Raw genomic sequence first — 15827 nt, forward strand, 5'->3', positions numbered from 1 at the left:
GGGGGAAGCCGGCCCTGGTCATGTTCTGCAGGACCTCACGGGTGACGGTGGTGGAGGAGTAGCCCCAGCGGCACAGGTGGAAGCCCAGGCTCCAGTAGGGTGGCATCGCCGGGTGCCCTGTGGACACGGATGGTGAGTGGACAGAGGGAGGGAGGACTGGGGGCGGCGGGGGTCGCTGCAGGGTCTCCCCACACCTCAGGCTCTGTGGGGAGCGGGCACAGGTGGGGGTCTTACCCACAACGTCCAGGTACTGCTGCACCACGCTCTTGGGCTCCGGCCCCAGGAAGACGTACATGTCCAGGATCCCACCTATTGTCCTCCAGCTGAGGGCGGGGCTCGGCTGCAGGACCACGTCTGTGGGGGTCAAGGCTTGTGTCTACTCCCTACGGGTTCTCAGCACCACAGGTGGCCCGACCAGAGCTGGGGGAGGGGCCAGGGAGCTGGGGGGATGAGTGTCCAGGCTCTCCACTCTGAACAGAGTCCCAGAGCCCCCACTCTGGGGACACCAAGCAGGAGACAGGAGACTCCAGCCTGCTGGGGTCAGCAAGGCCCAGGCCAGATCCTGAGCCCCAGCTCCAACCCCTTCGCTGCCCCCCAGTCCCCATCACGCGCAGCCTCTCTGGCCAGCAGCACACATCACACCCAGGGGAGCACTGGCCGGGGGCTCAGGGCTCGCAGCAGCTGGGGTCCCTCTCACTCACCCATGGCGTTGCTGTTCAGCAGGTACACTCCGTGGGCCGAGCCCCCGGGCTCCAGCACCAGGTAGAAGGGGTGGGAGCCGTACAGGTTCTTGCCAGGCTGGGTGGGAGGCAGCACTGTCGGACCCGTGTCCACAGCCACAGGTGCAGAGAGAGCCACCGAGGACACGTGGTCCTGCTGGTCAGCTGGTCAGCCCCAGGACCCCACTGTCCTCAGGATGGCCTGTCCCCTGTGCCCTGCACCCAGGAGCCCTGGCTGGCCAGGCGGCATCAACAGTGAAGTCAACTAGCAGCAGCATGCATACAGTGACGGGACTGTCACACAGAGTGAACACGTGTCCCAGGAAACCTTCCAGCCTCCGTGAGAGACGGCAGACACAAAGTCACAGACACAGGACCCCATGGACGGGGACCCCGAGAACGAGGCCAGCCAGACCAGTGACCAGGCAGGAAGGGAGTCAAGCAGTCCCTTGAGTGGACACACCTGGGGAAGTGTCTGAGTGGACACTGAGGGGCACCTAGCTCAGGATCCCAGAAGCAGTAGTCTTCTGCCAGGACGCCCAAGCACCCCACTGCTGCCTCTCTGTGGCCCCTAAGTGGGGTGCACCCAGAGCCCTTGGTTCCTCTCATTTGACCCTACACGCCAAGACTAGGCTGGAGTTGGGGAGGGTCCCTAGAGAGAGGCCAGCTTGTACGCCTGCCCCCTCCTCACTGCCCTCCACAGGCCACGCCCACATGCCTACCTCAGGGGCCATGTCCCGGTTCCAGAGGGTGACCTTGGTCCAGTTGGTGTTGAGCACCAGGGGGCTGAGGTGCTCCGCGAGACCCACCACGTACGGCGAGGGCAGGGTGGTGGACAGCTGCAGGAACTGGTCGGCGAAAAACAGGGGCGCCACTGTGGTGTTCAGCCTGTGGGCAGATCAGTGGGTCAGGGGGCTGAGGGGGCCTTGCCAAAGAGCCAGGGAGCAAAGTCACACCACGCTGGGGATGCTGGGCAGACAGGCCTCACAGGACAGGACAGAGGCGGCCACACCAGGTAGAAGAGTGAGGGAGCAGCAAGGCCAGGGCGTGAGATGGGACTGTCGGGAGATGTCCTCAGTGCACAGGTGACATGCTCCTCCCTGACTGTCCAGCCCCCAGGACCCTGCTCCTGACACCCCAACCCAGGCCACCCCTGGCCAGGCTGGGACTGATGGGTGGGACCAGTACTCACAGAACGCGGCCATCCACCTTCCGACGTATGACCAGGCCGAAGGGCTCCTGCGAGAACTCCACGGTATAGATAGGGGCAGGGGCCCGGCTGCGTGCACGAGGGGTCTCCAGGGGGACTTCATAGCGCCTGTTAGCGGGGTCTTTGATCTACAGAGGGAGGGACACATGGCACCCAGGCCCTTTAGGGGACAAGCTGGTCACTCACATTTTTCACACCTTACCCCAGCAATCAAGTGATCCTAGGTGACCACACAGCCCGAGCAGGGCCTGGCTTCCCTGTCCACACGGAGAACCCCCAGGGCTGCCGGCCAGGAGGCCTGGTGAGCGTGGTGCGAGTCTCAGACCGCCGAGTCTGCCTCCGGCGCTGCGTGGGACGCCCTTACGTTATAAACCCGTCTGTCCCAGTATCTGAACTTTAAACATGCTCATCTCCTCTGAGGAGCTCTGGTAACGTATGCGGTCACTAAACAAAAGTTCAGAGCCAGCAGCTGCTCCCTGGGAGGAGGTGGACAGTCTCCTCCATGAAGATTTACAGCCCTGGAAACCCAACAACTAGGAGTCAGCCCCGGCGTGATGGCAGGGGCGTTCTGGGGTCTGGATGTCATACGTGCCAAAGCCAGACAACAAATGCAGGAAGCCAGAATCGGGGTGAAGAGCATCGAACACCCCGTGAACCACCGGCACAGCAGATGTGTTCGGGACTGCAGCGGAACTCTCCTCAGAAGCCGGATGGAGTGAACGGGAGTGACTGAAGGAGACGTGTGAGCCGCAAAGTGCAAAGGTTGTAAGTGAACCAGCAGAAAATGGAAACAAAGTAACGAGGGCAGAGAGGCTTCAGCACAAACGTCAGGGAGTTACTGGGGCTTAGTCCCTGGACGACACTGTGTTTGGCAGAATCAGCTGAAAAGAGAGGGACTGGCACTCAGGTACAAACACAGCGGTGCCCACGAGGCAGCATCACGCCCAGCGGTGCCCATCAGGTGACCTCGCACACGGCGGTGCCCGTGAGGTGGCATCACGCCCAGCGGTGCCCGTGAGGCGGTCACCTGGTGTTGCACTCTGCTGTACGTGACGTTCTATGCAACCACAGAGCACCCAACAAGAGCTGCGTTATTATCTGCTAAACACTGAAGCCCATCGACCAGCACACCTCGTCCCAGGACCCACACGGCATGGCTGGCACGGGTCTGCTGTGAAGCAGTAACAGTGGCTTCGTAAAACCCCCCGGCTTGACCAACCACGTCTGGATGCCTCTCCCTTGCGGATGCCCCTCCACTCAGCTAAGATCCCCCCGGATCTGACAAAGCACCTGTCAGGAGCCACGCAGGAGTGGGGGTCTATCCCTTTCTGTCCCAGGGGCCTGAGCAGCTCTGAATCAGACAGGCCCAGTGGGGCCCGAGGTCCGTGAACACTCCGTCCCCAGCCCTGCCCGGCTGACTCCCATGTGGACAGCAGGGACCAGCTTCTAGTTACTTCCTCGGATAAGCCCTACCGTTCTGAGGCCCAGAGGCCTCTGAGTCTGAGCTCTTGCCGTTCCCCCAGGACAGGTCTGTGTCTGTCCACCTCACTTACATCAGGGCAGGACACAGGAAACGTTGAGTGTCAAACAAATGTTTTGGTAGAAGTTGGAGATGCCACTGTCCACTCCTCCCTCTGCCCTGGCCCCCCTTCACCCCCAACCCCGCCACCGTCTTCTACAACCCAGGTCCCCACCCTTGACCCCTGGTCTCTGACTCCTACTCCCTCTCCACACCCTGCCCTGCACCGCTATCCTGGGGTCCACCCACACCCTGACCTATTCTCCACCTGGACCCATCCTTGCCTCTTCTCTTCTCCCCCCCCCACCCCACCTCAGGTCTCCAGCCGTCTCCTGTCTCGACACCCCTCAAGTCCCCCTCCCTCCTGGGCCTGCTCCCCCACCGTGAAGTGGAGGCGGCTGTCGGTCTCCATCAGCACGTCCAGGCGCAGGGTCAGGATGTCCTTGGGGTAGAAGGTGGGCACGGAGCGTGTCAGGGTGGCCGTGTAGCCCATGGCCGTGGCTGTGAGGTTCTCCAGCCGGTAGCTGGGGTAGCTGGGAGGGAAGAAGCACCAGGGCTGCCCCATTGAGAGGCTCTGGGGGTCTCTCTGCGCTGGGACGTAGCAGCAGCCGCGTGCCTCACACTGCTCCCGAGTGATGATGGTCTCGGGGGCACAGTCGAAGCGCCTGTTGGGGGGCACGTCACACTGGGTGGGCGCGGGTGCTGGTGGGCGGTGGCCCTCTGGGGCATTCCAGGGCCCTCGTTTGCCGGCCTGCTCAGCCTTCTTCAGCCCTCGGGAGAACCCACCCTGCTCTCGGGGCACCAGGGTGAAATCACAGAGCAGGGCATGGCCCACCAGGGCAGCTGCGGCCAACAGGGCAAGGGCGCAGGCACCCAGCAAGGGCCAGGCCAGGTGCCTGGAGGAGAGTGGTCGCTTCACGGTCATGGTCAGCAGGCGGTCAGGAAGCTGAAAACACAGAGAAGCCTGTGGGAGAAGGCGTTAGGTCAGCAGGGGAGCTGGAAGTCAGGGACCAGGGGAGACCCTCTCTAGATAACAGATGAAGACTTGGGGCCAGCAGGTGCAGCCTGTTCCCCAACAGAGCTCACAAACCAGGCTAAGTAGCTTTGCTTATACTGGGGGTGGGAGGCGGGGAGGAGAAAGGAGTCCTGCGGGGCGCAGAGGCCACACGCTGCTGCTGCTGAAGGGTCAGCGTCCACCTGGACCTTCCTTCCAACACAGGCTGCTTGGACATGCCTGGGGTCGCCGCAGTGTGAGAGGCCGGGAGGGCCTTCCGTGTGCTGTGGAGTCCTTCCAGACATCTCTGTTTATTCCAACAATCTGCCGGTGGAAGTTGCCTCATGGCACAGATGTGGCTCCCAGGAGCCGAGGAGAGGGCAGTGCGGACAGTCTGATACAAGTGGGCAACTGAGGCCAGTGCTGGGCACGGCCCCTTCTGTCCCTCTTCTGTCTGGAACGTGGCCTCAGAGATAGAGCACACTGCAGGTGGGCCACGCTAGAAGATGGTTAGAGCCACAGCTGGGTGCTGGGCACCAGCCCCAGTGGTGATGTGGGGGACAAGGGAGCTTCTCTGTCCATGCCACATCCGCTAACTCTGAACCTTCCTAGTGCAATGCTGGTGGGCCTGGTCATGGTGGGGCAGCCTCACTGATAAGTTTAAGATGTGATTTAGCTTTGCTTAACACATGCAGGATCTGGAGAGGGTCACTATCCAGAAAGGACTTGGCAAGTGAATTAGGGAGAAAGTGTCAGGAGCCAGAAAATTAAAAAACATATTGCGAAAGGAAAGTGTGCTGTTAGGAACCTCCCCAAAGTACTGAAGAGCAATGGTGTCACTCTGGAGACTAAGGTGTGTCTGATACAGGCCATGATCTTTGCAGTCACTATGTGTCAGAGAGCTGGACAATCACTGGGGAGGATAGAAGAATTGATGCTTTTGAGCTGTGGTGTTGGAGAAGAGTACTGAATGTACCACGGACTGCTAAGAGAACAAACAGGTTCATCCTGGAGAGGGTGAAACCAGACTGCTCCTTGGATGCAAGGATTCTGAAGCTTCATCTGACATACTCTGGACATGTTGCAAGGAGGGACCAGTCCTTGGAGGACATCATGCTGGGAGGGTGGAGAGAGCACGCAGGAGAGGAAGACCCTCTATGAGGCGGATTGATTCACTGACTGGGGTAATGGGGGGAGGTGTGTTGGAGACAGTGAGATTGGCACAGGATAGAGCAGGGTTTGGGGCTGCTGTACATAGGGTCATTATGAGTCGCAGGCGACTGGCACATAACAACGACATTCTGTGAAGAACAACAAGTCAGTCCAGCTCCTCTGAAAATGTGACCACATGTGTGACTCTGCAAGGCTGCACTGGACGGATCTTTGCATCTGGTGACAGAAGGGAGGGACACAGAATGGCTAAGGGGGCCAACAAGTTCAATGCAGGTCTGACCTCAAGGAAGGTGGGGGAAGGCTGGTGGCTCAGAAGTCCTAGGCCCCTCCTAATCCCCCCTCCCCCGCAGGTCCAGGATGTGTAAGTCACATGTGGCCAACAGAGGCATTAGAGGAACCCCCAGAACCGGCTAGCTTCTTCTCCCTCCCGCGCTCAGCTTTGAGCTGGAGGCCTGGGCCCGTGCACAGAGGTGGTGACAGCACTGGGCTGGGGCCTGGGGGTCTTCGAGGCCCATCCTCCTAATCATACATTCCCAGACACAAGTGAATGCAGGCCTTGGGGTCTGAACTGGTTACAAACAGGTCTGCTGGGAAGATCTGCCGGCAGCAGTGCCTGGAGGCCTCCGCAGGGCCACTGGCTCCAGCCACTGGCCCCACCTCCGTCCACCACCCCAGGCGTGTCTGGACTGGGGCCTAGCGCTGGTGGGCAGTCTGGGTCCTGGAAGCCCCTGGATTCTTAGGTTTAGGACCCTCCTGCCTGGAGGCTCTGAGCTGGGGTCCAAGTATTTGAGTTTTTCAATTTCAGAGGTGATCTCTGTGATGCCAGCGGGGGTTTTACAGATGGGATGGAGAGCCAAGAGTGGGCAGCTGCCCCTGCAGCAATCCCCACCCAGCTCAGGGCATGACATCAGGGAGAGGGCAAAGGAGAGCCCGAATGACGGCCGGAGGTCACACCCCAGCCCGGGGATCGGGGACACCTAACCTGACCCGAGCCTGGTTCGCTGGTGTGAGCTCGATGCCCGAAAGGCCCAGCGAGGGCCGTGGGGAGTGTCCCGGGAGAAGGGCCCACGCGTGCCACCTCCCTCCCGGGGCGCGCTGGCCGGGGGCGCTGGCTGACCTGTCCCTCCCTGCGGCCAGGCCTCGGGCCAGCAAGTTCAGGGTCACGATTGCCCCTGGCCACGCTCCTGCGGGCCTGGACTCCCCGCTCCGCCCCGGGTCTCGGCCCCGCCGCTCACCTCCGCGTCGCCCCCGCGGCTCGCGCACCAGCAGGCACGTGACACCTGGAACACGTGACCCGACGCCCGCCCGGCACCGGGCGGAAGCGGGGAGCTGCGCGCGCGCAGGCGCAGAGACGGTGTCAGCCGCCGGCGCCCCCTGGCGGCATCGTGCTCAGCGCGCGTCCCCAAGGATGCTCGGCCTGTCCGTCCCGGTGGCCGGGACCCCGAGTGTCCGATCCTCGGTCGCCTGCTGGCCGGTCCTGCACTTCACTCCCTCAGCGAGTTCGAAGGCGTCCCGGGGAGCGCACTTGCGGGGAGGGGAGGCTGCTTCTTGGAGCTGGGGCGTATGAGACCGCTTCCACCACTGGCCTGCCCTGCTGGTCAAGGACCCACTGACACAGTCCCATGATCACACAGTGGCCGCCTGGAAAATCTAGCCTGAGGTCAGCGTTTGGAGAGACTCGTGCGCTCAGGCGTCCTGCTGGAGATGTGAAGGAGAGAGCGTGCATTTGGACACAGCTTAAATATCGTTAAGGACATTGTGATGACCCAGGCAATGGACTAGGGTGGAAGCTTCCAGTGACGTTTGCATTGTCATGATGTCAGAAAATGCTTCTATTAAGAGTGCAACTGACGCTACCTCAAGCAGAAGGTCTCTACCCTGGAAGACTAATGCTGTTAAAACTCAGTGCTGACAAGTCGACCAGGACTCAGCTAGGAACAACAGATTGGAATCTGCCCTGTCCAGCGCCATCCTCAGCGGCTCAGACACACTGTGTGCTAATGGAAGACTAGGGATCTCTGGCCACCTAGTCCTCAGGAATTTACTAAGGAAACAAGGCGTCTCTTGCTGGTTTGAATCCACCAGCTGCTTCCTGGAAGAAAGAGACAACCTCCTCCCGGGAAATTTACAAAAACCTGCTGGAAGGTCAGCTACCAGTCAATACAGTGAGTGGATGGGAGACTAACATTCTCCGACGGTTGGGACTTACTCTCCTTAGCCACATCCACCCGTCCTGACTAGCCTGGGACAAAGCCAGAGACCAGAACTGGATGAGAGAAGATGCTGTAGAAACTCCTCTCCTTCTGCTCTCCTGACCCTCCCCGCGGAAGTCCCCACAGAACGATGGAGACACAGCTTTGCAGACACCCCCTTCTCCTTTTACACTAGCATATAATAAAAGTCCTGCTTTCCCACCTCAACCTGGCTCCACGCTTGGTTTTCCCAGCAGCAGGTGCAGAATCTTGGCTTCCCAGAATCAAGATGAAACCAATGCATTTTAAAAGGAACTAGAAAGTGTGCATGTGACAAGCACTAGAGGGGACCCACCCAAGTGTGAGCAGTGAGGGTCTCTGCTTCGCCTGGGCCGCCAGGTGAAGGGTTTCTCCCTGCTTCTTTTCAATGTGCCACACTGAGGTGGATTAGTGCTGTCATTCTGGAGGCCACTGTCTTTCAAATACTGACAAGGTCACCTGCGGAGAACTGCTTTCAGTGGGGCTTCTGCTGCTCCAAGCAGGGCTTAGAGTCAGAAAGACAAAGAAGAAAGGACTGGCAGTCTATTTAGGAAAATTAGCCAAAGAAACCCATATGGGTCACAGCACCAGCTGGAAGACAACTGGTGTGAGCGTGGGGGAAGGGGTGTGAAGATGGAAATGGCCTGGGAGCAGGCACCCTGCTGTCCCTGGGGGACCAGGTGACACAGCCAACTGGAAGCAGTTAACAACTCTCATGTTCACAGAAAAACAATTTTTAGGATTTTTTTCCTGCTGAGAACTTGGAAAGTGAAATTCTATCAGGCAACATTTTCCCTTTCACAGTGCAGAGAAGGCACAGGTCATAGGTACCCAGAAATTTAGGGGTGTAGGAGCCAGAATCTGGGGTTCAAAAGCAAGGAGAAGGATCAGACCGGATCATTGCAGTGGCATCCGCTGTCTGGGCACCTGATGGTTCATCGTCCAGCGCCTTGGCCTCTCTATGCCTGCAAGTCGTGAACCCGGATTGAACTCAAACCAGGAGTGGCTACAGGAGAAGGGCCCCGAGATTTAGGGTGAAGTGAGGAATGAGGTGGGTAGAGGTGCCCTTATAGACAAAGCTAAGGGGAGAAGCCAGGATGCCCCCTTACACCTGCTTTTGGGGGTCCATCCTGTTCCACACTCTCGATTCTGAGCCATCCTCACATCAGGAAAATGAAGGAACCACATGAAGCGAAGGAGGAAGTCCCACACAGGAATACCAGCCTTCGTGGCCGGCCACTGTCTGTGCCTACAAAAGGCGCAAACTGATAGAAACGCAATGGGAAAGATCAGCATTTTACTGGGTAGAAATCGCTGCAGGGCTTACAAGAATTTTTATTTTTTTAACCTACATCGCTGGCCGCTCACTCCTCTCCCCACCACCTCAATGGGTGGTGTGAAAACAAGGTCGAGTGTCTGTCCGAGGGACTCCAGAGCTCTGGTCTGTGTCCACATGGTGGCCTTGTGGTGGGTCCTGCTGCCTAGGAAGCCTCGGGCACCTCCAGCTTGGTGCCAATGGCCTGCCTGAGCTTCTGCAGGGCCTCCTGGAACTGCGGGTACTCGTTCTTCACGTGGTCCAGGATGGAGGCGAGGACCATCAGCCGGGTGTCCAGCCGCATGCTCTCTGCCTGCAGTGCATGCTCAGAGCGGACCAGGGGCACGTACTTCCCGTCCTTCACAGCCTGCAGGTGCTTCGCGCGCCCCTGCAGCGTCACGATGTCCAGGAGGTTCTGGGGGCAGGGGGAGATGGGGAGATGCCCGTTAGGATCAGAGCCAGCTGTCCCATCCATGCCTGCAGTGACCCCACGTGTCAGAGCCAGAGTGCCCTACAGCTTTCCAGGGGCCAGGCTGCTGCTCCTCCAAGGTGTCTCCAGGTGGACTTGAACCTCCAGCCTTTGGACCAGCAACCAGCATGTTAACAAACTCAGCAGTGAGATATTACCATAGAGAACAGCCCAGGAAGGGCACTATGTTCACGTCAAGGGCTGGCACACAGCTGGGGGCTTTTTTTCATCCTCCACCCAGGGAACAGTGCCTATTCTGCCATGCACTGACCTTCAGGCCACCTGTCCCTACCTCGCCTACATCCCAGGGGACTACAGCTCCCTCCTGGCACTCAGCGGACCGGACGTTGGCCTCACACAGCTCCTTCTTCCCTGACAGCACAACCAGCCTAGTCTGGGCTGCTTCTCGGTTATTCAAATGCGGCCTGGCCGTGTGCCACCATACCACTGGAGTGCCATGTTGGTCCCTCACAGCCCTGGTGGTCCTGTAACATGATCACGCCTCACTTCTAGGTCCTCCACTGTCCCTCAACTCAGAGAATGCTAAGGTCACTGTCGTGGTCCCTAAGGCTCTGCACCGGCGCTCTGCCCTGTGCCCACGCCACACTCCAGCCTTGAAAACTGCCCCCGAGCCAGGGCTGAGTGCCCACCTTCTCCTGGAGCACTCTCTGCCTCACCCTCCCCAGGCCTCCACCTTCTGTCTGTGAGGACACCCCCCTCCCCAGCGCAGAGCAGACTTCAGGGAGCCGTGGAGGCTGGGGGACCCCTGGACTGCTTCCCTGAGATCATCTTTAAACTTTGAACCGCAAATATCCCCTTAAAGCTTTTCCAAGCCAAACAACGCGGCTGTTTGTTAGGTACCATCGCGGTGACCGACTCGTAGGACCTCACACACGGCAGGCGACACTGCCCAGGCCTGCTCCGTTCTCACTGCCCAGGCCTGCTCCGTTCTCACCATCCACGCTGTGCGGGAGCCCACTGCTGTGGCCACCGGTCAGTCAGCTCTGGGGGTCTCCACCCTCTGCCTTCCCAATGTGGTGTCCTTCTCCAGGGGCTCACCCTCCTGACAGCAAGCGCAAAGGATGCGAGACCAGTGCACCCCTCCTCACTTCTAATTAGCAACCTGGCTGCACTGGATCCAGGCTGGACTCGTTTGCCCCTTTGGTGACTCACGAGATGGTCAGTGTGTCAGTGCTCTTCACCAACACCACGATTCAAAGGTATCTTCCTTACCCACTGTCCAACTTTTACATTGATGTGAGACAAGTGGTAAGACCATGGTGGTCAGGCGCACCTCAGTCCTCAAAGTTACATCCTTGCTCTTTACCAGTTTACAACTCAGATTTTGTTTAATTTAACTAGTAGAGAATGTCTGCCTGGAGCACAGAGCTCTTTTAAGATCTATCAATGCATTTGATAACGGCACTGTGTTTATGTTGGCATGGAGGTGAAGGGGGAACAGCTCAGAAAACGTGGTGAGAATGGCTACACACACAGCTCAGAGATCAATGTGTTGGCCTGTACGGTCTAAACATGCAGGGCTGAGTCAGGGCAGCTCCGCTCCCAGGCTCTGAAGGCAACAAAGTTCTTTTAAAAGTACAGCTCCCTCTCTTCTGCAGACCCTCCCTTTCCCAGCTTCATTTTTCTCCAAAGTATTGGCCACTTACACACACACACACACACACACACACACACACACACACACACACACACACACCCTGCTCCAAAGTGTCACTTCGTCAGGAAGTCAGGCACAGTCTTCAGCCCAGCTCACAGGGCCACCCGGAGTGACAGCTCTTCCGTGACTGTGCATCACAGATACACCCCTGACCTCTGGCCCCTCCACGGGCTCTCCTTCGGCCCCCACTGCTCTGTGGACTCACCTGCTTTCCCCCAAGCTACTCTCCCCCAGCCACTTTGTGGCTCACTGCTGCTCCCTAGCTGCCTCTGGCCACTCTGGGCTCACCTGCTGCTTGAGGCCCACCAACCGCTGCAGGTCAGCGTCCAGGGTGTCGGACTCAGACTGGGCCTCGGCCAGGGCTTGCTGCCTCTGCGTCAGGTTGTCGCTTGTCCTCCTCTGCGTCTCCTCCAGCTCCTCCAGGGTCTTGGAGCTCAGCTCGGTGGCCTAGGGGAGGGAGCCGGCATCCTGACCTGGCCAGTGCCCACCGCTGAACCTCTGACCCACCCACTCTGGCCCCCTAGAAGGTCTCGGAAAGGTGTCCTGGGTCCTCATGGAATACTGGGGTGCAACAATGGCCACATGTGGCCTGGAGTGCCCTGAGGACTGAGCAGTTCTGGGGATCCTCCTGCAGCGAACCTGTGTGCTCCGCTATCGGGGGGGACCGGCCCACTGGTACCACAGGCAGAGATGGGGAAGACTGGCTGGTGGGTGGCGGGAGGTGGGGGATACTCGCGGGGTGCTGGCAGGACATTCAGGAGGGCACAGGAGGTCCACCCTCAGCATGTGGGAGAGGAGACCAGGTGGGATAGGGGAGGCGCGGACGTGAGCCTGCGCGGAAGCCCTGCCTGGAAGGTTCCTTCTCGGGGGTCTGCACGTGGCTCCCACCTTGTTCACGTCCCGGATTTTCTGCCTCAGCTCCGCCTGCTGGTGGTGGAAGTCCGTCCGCGTGAGCGCCTTCGTCTGCATCCTGCTCTGGCCCTCCGCCCGGGTTCTGATGGTGTCCCTGCGAGCCACGGCCATCTCCATGTCTCGGATCATCTTCTCCTGCTGCTTCAGCAGCTGGCTGTGCCTGACCTGCGGACACACGGCAGGGCGGCTGGGGGGCGCAGGGGAGGGGCCAGCACAGCTGGACCAGCAAGGGGACAGAGCGGGCCACACCTCCAGGACACTCTGCAGCCACCGCCAGTTGGTCAAAGAGGCTTCAGGCTGAGCCAGGAGAATGCACAGGGTGAGTAGGGAGGAGTGGAGGGGCCGCCCTTCCAGGTCAAACCGTTGGCCTAAGTCTTGTCCAGGGCTCTCTGCCCGCGAGAGGGCAGGCAGCGTGACCATGAGAAAGGCACGCCTCAGTTAACACCTGTCGTCAACGTAACTGACTCCCCATCTGAAAGGAGACAGCAACACCTGCTTCCACACCAGCCAAGAGCAGGTCCCAGTGCGCTCAAGAGCCCGGGTAAGCAAGTTTAAAAGAAGCTGCGCGGAGAAAGGCAGCCTGGTCAGAGTGCCAAGGCTGGACTGGACTAGAGAACAGAGCCAGCAGCAGACACAGCCCAGCCCAGGTGCACTCCCTCTGGCAGGTCCCCCACCTGCTCCCCAAGGCCACGGTGCTGCTGGAGAGACGGCTGCCTCTCCCTTCTCCGCAGGGGCAGCTGGGGGAGCTGTGTAACCAGCAGCCTTTCAGATAGCAGCCCCGTGGTAAGAGCACCAGGCTGCCAGAGTTCCCAGATGTGACAAACAGACGAACGAGTGGGCCCACAGGTAAGGAGCTGGGCTGCCAACCCAAAGGCATGTAGTTCAAATCCACCAGCTGCCCTTCTGGGTGAAGATGGTCAGGCTCCTCCCACGCCACTGTCTCTAAAATTCCCGGGAGGGTCAGCTGTGCACCAGCTCTGACTTGATAGCTCCTAACAGCGGCCTCCGATACACAAGGAACCCCTACCAGTTGTTAGAAAATAAGGGAAACTATCCAGTACAAGAGTCTGCCAAGGATGTGAGCAGTAACTCCCAGCAAGGGAAGGCAAAGGCTGACACGCGGGCACACACAGCAACGCAGCACACACGCGGGGGCATGTACTCACACACTCAGGGCACACACACACATGTGGGGGCACACACACACAGACACACACACTCACACACGCGGGGGCACACACACACTCACACACACGGGGGCACGCACTCACACACGTGGGGGCACACACACACGCGGGGCACACACACGAGCAGGGCATGCACACTCACACACGTGGGGGCATACACACTCACACGCGCACACTGATATGGATGCACCGATGCTCAACCTCCCCACAGGGAAGCGCACCCCGCCCACGTGAGTTGCGTGACACTGAGCAAAAATACTGAATCAAATCCAGCGTACAGAGCTCAGCTGCATTTCTGACAGCGTCATGAAGGAACAGAGCTGAACACAAGGTCTCAAAGGGCCGCGTGAGGAGGTAAAGCCAATATTAAAGTACTCAGGCTGAAAGAACTGGCGGGGGACGGGCGGGAGGAAGCCTCAAACCTTAAGGTGCAACGTGAAGAACTCTATGGGTAAATCTTGAACGATACAGGAAGCGTCAAGAGGGGAAGGAAGGCATAGCCAGAGTCACTGAACCAAAAAACGTGTCAGTGGACACCACACCAATTGAGGAAGCAGGATGTGACCAAGAGCCAGTGGTAACGACAGAGGTAATGACAAGTTGGGTTGAAGGCGCTGAAGGCCGCTGCTGGCCAATAACAAGGCCTGGGCCCTGGGACACCATCCGAGGTGTCCTGGGGGCTCAGATTGTCCTGGGCAGTGGGACCAGAGGAAGAACAGACGCTGGCCGAGAGGGCAAGGGGGCCCCACACACACAGCTTGGGAAGCCTGGGGTTCCTCCACGCCCTCCTGTGGGTTGTGCACACGGCCATTGGCCCAAGTGACAGCTGCTGACCTCCTGGTCGGTCAGTGGGTCTCACTAGGACACACCCCACTTGCTAGGCCCACTCACTGCCCCTTATTCACCAGGTTCCTCTCTGCCCACAAGGAAACGCACCTGAACCCTCCTCCATGAGACTTCTCAAGCCTTTCAGATGGGCTCCACCCTCAGACCCTGCCCACAACCAAAAAGCACCCCAAGCCCTCCAAGCCCCCTTATATCCCTCCTCTAGACCCGCCCACAGGCCCTGCCCAGTCCACCAGGTCTCCCCAGCAGGCTCCCCCTGGGTCTTCCACCAGGTCAATCCCCATGGCCTGTCCACACAGCAGGCCCACCCCACCCTCCGGCCCTGCCCTGTCACCTTCATCCGGTGTATTTCAGCCTTCATGGCCCTGATCTCCGCCTGGCCGGTCTCCGAGTCCACCGAGGCGCGCATCTCTTTGGCCAGCTGGATTTTTTTCTCCCAAAGCATGATCTGGTATCTTTGGGTGGGATGGGGTGTGTAAGGGCTGAAGAACCCAAGGCCCTTCACTGGACTCCCGTGCTCTCAGGACCCAGAGGAGGGGGACAACAGGTGTAGGCAGGCCTTGGTCTCCCCAGGGCTGCACCTGCCTTGCATTTGGGGGAGTCATTGGGCTCATCTGGACCCCGGGCCCCAGCCAGGACTGGATTCTGCCATGTGAGGCCTAGTGGTGACCCAGACCACGTCTGTCCTCACAGCCCCTCAGAGAGTGTTCTGATGGCGGTGTGGGGCTGTGGGCACTGCCATAAGGGACAGTCGCATGAGGTGACCCACTTTCCCAAGCAGAGGTGAGTCCTACCTTAGTGCTCTGTCCACTAACAAAATGACAAAGATTTTTCAAGAAAGACAGTTTCTTTGCTCGCACCCCCCCAGACACTCTACTTTGAGGTGGAGGTGCACCCAGGGAGCTGAGCTGCCATCCCAAAGGCACACAGTTCAAATCCAGCAGCTGCTCTGCGGGAGAAAAGGGGGCAGTCTCCTCCTGTGCAATTAAACCACCTCTGAAAACCCACTGGAGAGCCAGCTAGGGGTTGCTGCCGACGTGACGGTGCACAACAGCAATGGCTTCTGGGAAAGTAGAGAAATATTCCTCTCCAGGGGCCTTCGTGGGAGGAAACGAGTAGGGGGGATGTCTGTGCACCCATGAGAGCAGAGAACACTTTGCTCAGACACCAGTCAGAACGAAGATGCGTTTTTTGCATTTCTCCCGGTGGGCGTGGCCCTGGAGGAGGGGCTGAGGGTCTCGAACACGTGCCCGGTGGGTGTCGTGGGTGCGTGGACTCACTCTGCCTCCAGCAGGCTGTTCAGGATGGCCGTCTTCTCCTCGTTGAGCTGGTTCAGCCGCTCCTGCATCTCCATGCTCTCTCTCTCCGAGGCCTAGGTGGGCGAGGGTCGGGGACAGCTCTGTGGCCCTGGGATCTCTGCTTCCCAAGGCAGTCTGGACACAGGGCTGCCGGACAGATTCCTCCGTCCAGGGCCACAGTGGACACGTGTGACCCACCTGCCCTCCCTCCATCCCTAGCCCAGTGTCCGTCCTCAGGACAGCGTTCCTGACCCGTGTGGCTGGCACACCAGGGTC

General features: G+C 59.3%; 2 protein-coding genes across 2 annotated transcripts in view; both read right to left on the bottom strand.

Moving 5' to 3' along the window:
* GAA (glucosidase, alpha; acid) overlaps positions 1–4373 on the bottom strand; it is a 16848-nt gene extending 12475 nt beyond the window's left edge. The window contains exons 1-6 of the mRNA XM_006886333.1: positions 3831–4373; positions 1912–2057; positions 1442–1607; positions 702–798; positions 235–354; positions 1–117 (exon numbers count right to left, since the gene is read on the bottom strand). The exon at positions 1–117 is cut by the window's left edge and continues 1 nt beyond it. Coding sequence (XP_006886395.1) covers positions 1–117; positions 235–354; positions 702–798; positions 1442–1607; positions 1912–2057; positions 3831–4373 — 1189 coding nt within the window. The remainder of the gene's footprint in view (positions 118–234; positions 355–701; positions 799–1441; positions 1608–1911; positions 2058–3830) is intronic.
* A 4954-nt stretch (positions 4374–9327) lies between these two features.
* CCDC40 (coiled-coil domain containing 40) overlaps positions 9328–15827 on the bottom strand; it is a 37373-nt gene continuing 30873 nt past the window's right edge. The window contains exons 15-19 of the mRNA XM_006886334.1: positions 15534–15625; positions 14588–14708; positions 12197–12385; positions 11597–11755; positions 9328–9576 (exon numbers count right to left, since the gene is read on the bottom strand). Coding sequence (XP_006886396.1) covers positions 9328–9576; positions 11597–11755; positions 12197–12385; positions 14588–14708; positions 15534–15625 — 810 coding nt within the window. The remainder of the gene's footprint in view (positions 9577–11596; positions 11756–12196; positions 12386–14587; positions 14709–15533; positions 15626–15827) is intronic.

Source organism: Elephantulus edwardii, unplaced genomic scaffold (assembly GCF_000299155.1).
Source record: "Elephantulus edwardii isolate Elephantulus edwardi_28Jun2011 unplaced genomic scaffold, EleEdw1.0 scaffold00048, whole genome shotgun sequence".
Taxonomy (NCBI): Eukaryota; Metazoa; Chordata; class Mammalia; order Macroscelidea; family Macroscelididae; genus Elephantulus; species Elephantulus edwardii.